The 2,798-nt window shown below is 36.5% G+C and overlaps 1 protein-coding gene across 1 annotated transcript; it reads right to left on the bottom strand.

Annotated features, from left to right (window-relative positions):
* LOC105155521 (probable carbohydrate esterase At4g34215) lies at positions 222-1,468 on the bottom strand. The gene is made up of 2 exons (XM_011071411.2): positions 662-1,468; positions 222-583 (listed from the first exon to the last, which is right to left on the bottom strand). Exons 1-2 carry the CDS (start codon positions 1,256-1,258, stop codon positions 305-307), a joined length of 876 nt encoding a protein of 291 aa, XP_011069713.1. The 5' UTR covers positions 1,259-1,468; the 3' UTR covers positions 222-304.

Genomic DNA, 2,798 nt, shown 5'->3' with positions numbered 1-2,798 from the left:
GGTTATAGATAGTTGTATTCTGAAAAATATAAAGAGATAAATTACGATTTTTTTATTAAAAGTAATTTGCTCAATTGTAATATTGTAGGAGGTTGCTTGCATTTATCCACACTAAAAAATAATTATTGGGAGTCCGTGAAGTGACACTATATGTAATTATGAATATTTTCGTCATAAATTCAAGTCCCACGTATGTATTTGTTTTACCGACACAAATGATGTCTTGCCTGGAAAAAGATTGTTATTTTGAAATAATGAGAATTTTTATGTTCAACAATAATTAAGATAAATATATGTATCATGATCAAAATATCCACCTAAACCATCTGAGAAAGAAGCCCAGAAAAAAGTTGTGGAAGGTCTTGTGGGCGCTGCTCTGAACAGGAATAGGCGCCATAATCTGGAGGAAGGCGTCGGCCATCATTCGCCCAACCGTCACTTGTGCTGCTGTGCTAAGATGCAACCCGTCCGGCTGCAGCTGCAGTCCCTTTGCATCGACACATTTCACATTTGGGAGGTCTATTTCCAGCTGAGCTTTCCTTACTACATCTACATATGGACCTTCCCCTGATGCCAACGCCACCTGCACCAGATAAACCATCATCAAATAAAAAAAGAAAAGTTGCATAGATCCCAATAGTTTAACAAGTTGGCGTCATACCTGGATCACAGGCAGCACAGGTGACAACAAATCAGATCGAACATCGGTGAAGAACCTGACCAATCTCCTCTTGTACAATTTAGCATCCTCATGGCTCACTGTGTCACTCTCACCTTGGTACCATAGAATAGCCCGAATTAGTCCTCCTCCACCGTGCAACGCTGCCTGAGCCCGCGTCAGCAGCTGATTGTAGAGCCGGCTACCACGTCTCCATTCGCTTATGTTGGTTCCTCCGATGGCACAAGGGACCAAACCAATCACCCCGATGCCCAAGTCCCTCTCCAGAACTGAATTTGAAAACGCCATCCCAGGCCCGATCCCACAAGTTTTCAGGATATCAATGTCACGGTGGAGAGGCTCTCGAGCCTCTTCCCATGTAAGCTCAGCATTAAGCCGGAGGATTAGCGGATTGGATTGGCATTCCGGAGGGATAAATCCATCCCAAGTGCCGTTTACAACTCCTCCTCGGCCTGCCATATTGCTCTGTCCGGCTAGTATGAATATGCTTTTAGCTTGTAAGGCATTGTCGTGGTAGAGATTGTTGGTGCTCACCAAATTTGAGTATGATAAAAGCATTAACCAAACAAGGGAATACATACCTTCCCCAGAGCAAACTGCAAGAGTGGAAGAGGCTTTTTATCCTTTAGCTTGAGAATATAGAATGGTTAGACTGTTTGGAAGCAAAGGCACGAGATTCCTCGGCATTATTTTAGAAGACCACTTGGGCATATGTAAACATGGAGAGACAACCACTTTGAGCTGTTTCTATCTGAGAATCTTACACCAGACTGCCATTTCCCCATACTTTCCACTCCATTTCTAGATAAAAAATTGTGGGTTTTTGACATGAAACGAAATGCATAAAAGAAGACTTGTAATTAATTAATTAGTCATAGAAAACGTGATTTGTAGCAAGAAAAACAATACCAACGACAACAACAACGTTGTTGAATTGACTTCACGGTAAGAAATATGCAGTGTCATGCTCTTTGTTTCCAAAAGGGATTTGGATAATTCCATTTCAGTCGTATATAAAGAAATCCAAAGTAGGCCTACACCCTTGGAATCACACCAATTAACAAATTGTAAGGTGACATTTTTAGCCCTAGTTTGGAATCACACCACAATTATAGGAATGGCAATTTTTGTCCTGAAATTAAATCTGGTAATTAAGCCTACAATTTACCAAAATTGGTATATTAAAATTTACAAATCTAACCAGAATTTGGTATGTGCGCCTCAGGTGAGCCCAAATTTCAACCAGATAGTCATTCAACATATTTTGTTCTTAACGTTCCATTATTTTTGTTCTAAAATTTTTGGGCTTAATTGTGAGATTCAATTTCAAAAAAATTAAAATTGTTATCTCTTATAATTACTAGAGTAGTGGGACGAAAATTATAATTCTTTCCGGTTAGGAGCAGTCAACAATTGCTTGCTACCTCAATACTTTAATTTCATAGTGTGAACGGCAGGAAAATATAGAGAATTGGAGTATCTTTTGGGCGTATTAATAAAAAGAAACGCAGTGGTTCATCGAAAATGAGTTCACGTGCATATCTCAACAAACTATTGTAAAAGAGGCACAAAAGTTTGAAGCTTTGATAATTTTATTTTATATGAAACAATGTATTATTATGTTCACAAAAATTTAAATTTTTTATTATTCGCATAAAATAATTATATTATATATTCAGCATAAAAAAATATAAAAATTGCTTTCTTTCCTAAAAAGATTACAAATTTGATAATTTTATAAATTTAAAGAGTTAAAGTGAGAAAATCAAATTTGAATTGATCACTTTACCCTCAAAAAAGTCAAAATTGGGCCACAGTTTCACTGGAAAATAGTAAGAGAGAGCAAACTGAAACAAAAACTAAAATCTAGGGATGCTAAAGTCAAGAATTGAACTTGGGGGATTAAAGTGATTCTAAATGAAAATTTAAGGGACAAAATGTAGAATTTATTTTAAATTTATTATTTTTTAATTACTATTTCACATTTATGATTCTATTTTCTAATGTCTGTAATTATTATAAGGTTACCTATAGCAAGATGTCTTATGACCATTGATGCGTACTGGAGTTTAGTAGCAACACGATGTTTCAAGAATCTTTACAAAAAAATCCTAATTTC

This window comes from Sesamum indicum, linkage group LG2 (genome assembly GCF_000512975.1).
Source record: "Sesamum indicum cultivar Zhongzhi No. 13 linkage group LG2, S_indicum_v1.0, whole genome shotgun sequence".
In the NCBI taxonomy this organism is placed as follows: Eukaryota; Viridiplantae; Streptophyta; class Magnoliopsida; order Lamiales; family Pedaliaceae; genus Sesamum; species Sesamum indicum.
Note: the sequence above shows the minus strand (reverse complement) of the source record. Positions and strands in the feature narration are given on the sequence as shown.

Bases quoted from the DNA above. Each gene is read 5' to 3' on its own strand.
- LOC105155521 (XM_011071411.2), bottom strand. From the start codon at position 1,258: ATGTATTCCCTTGTTTGGTTAATGCTTTTATCATACTCAAATTTGGTG. The intron at 584-661 runs GTATGACGCCAA...TATCTGGTGCAG, and splicing joins CTGTGCTGCCTGTGATCCAG to GTGGCGTTGGCATCAGGGGA.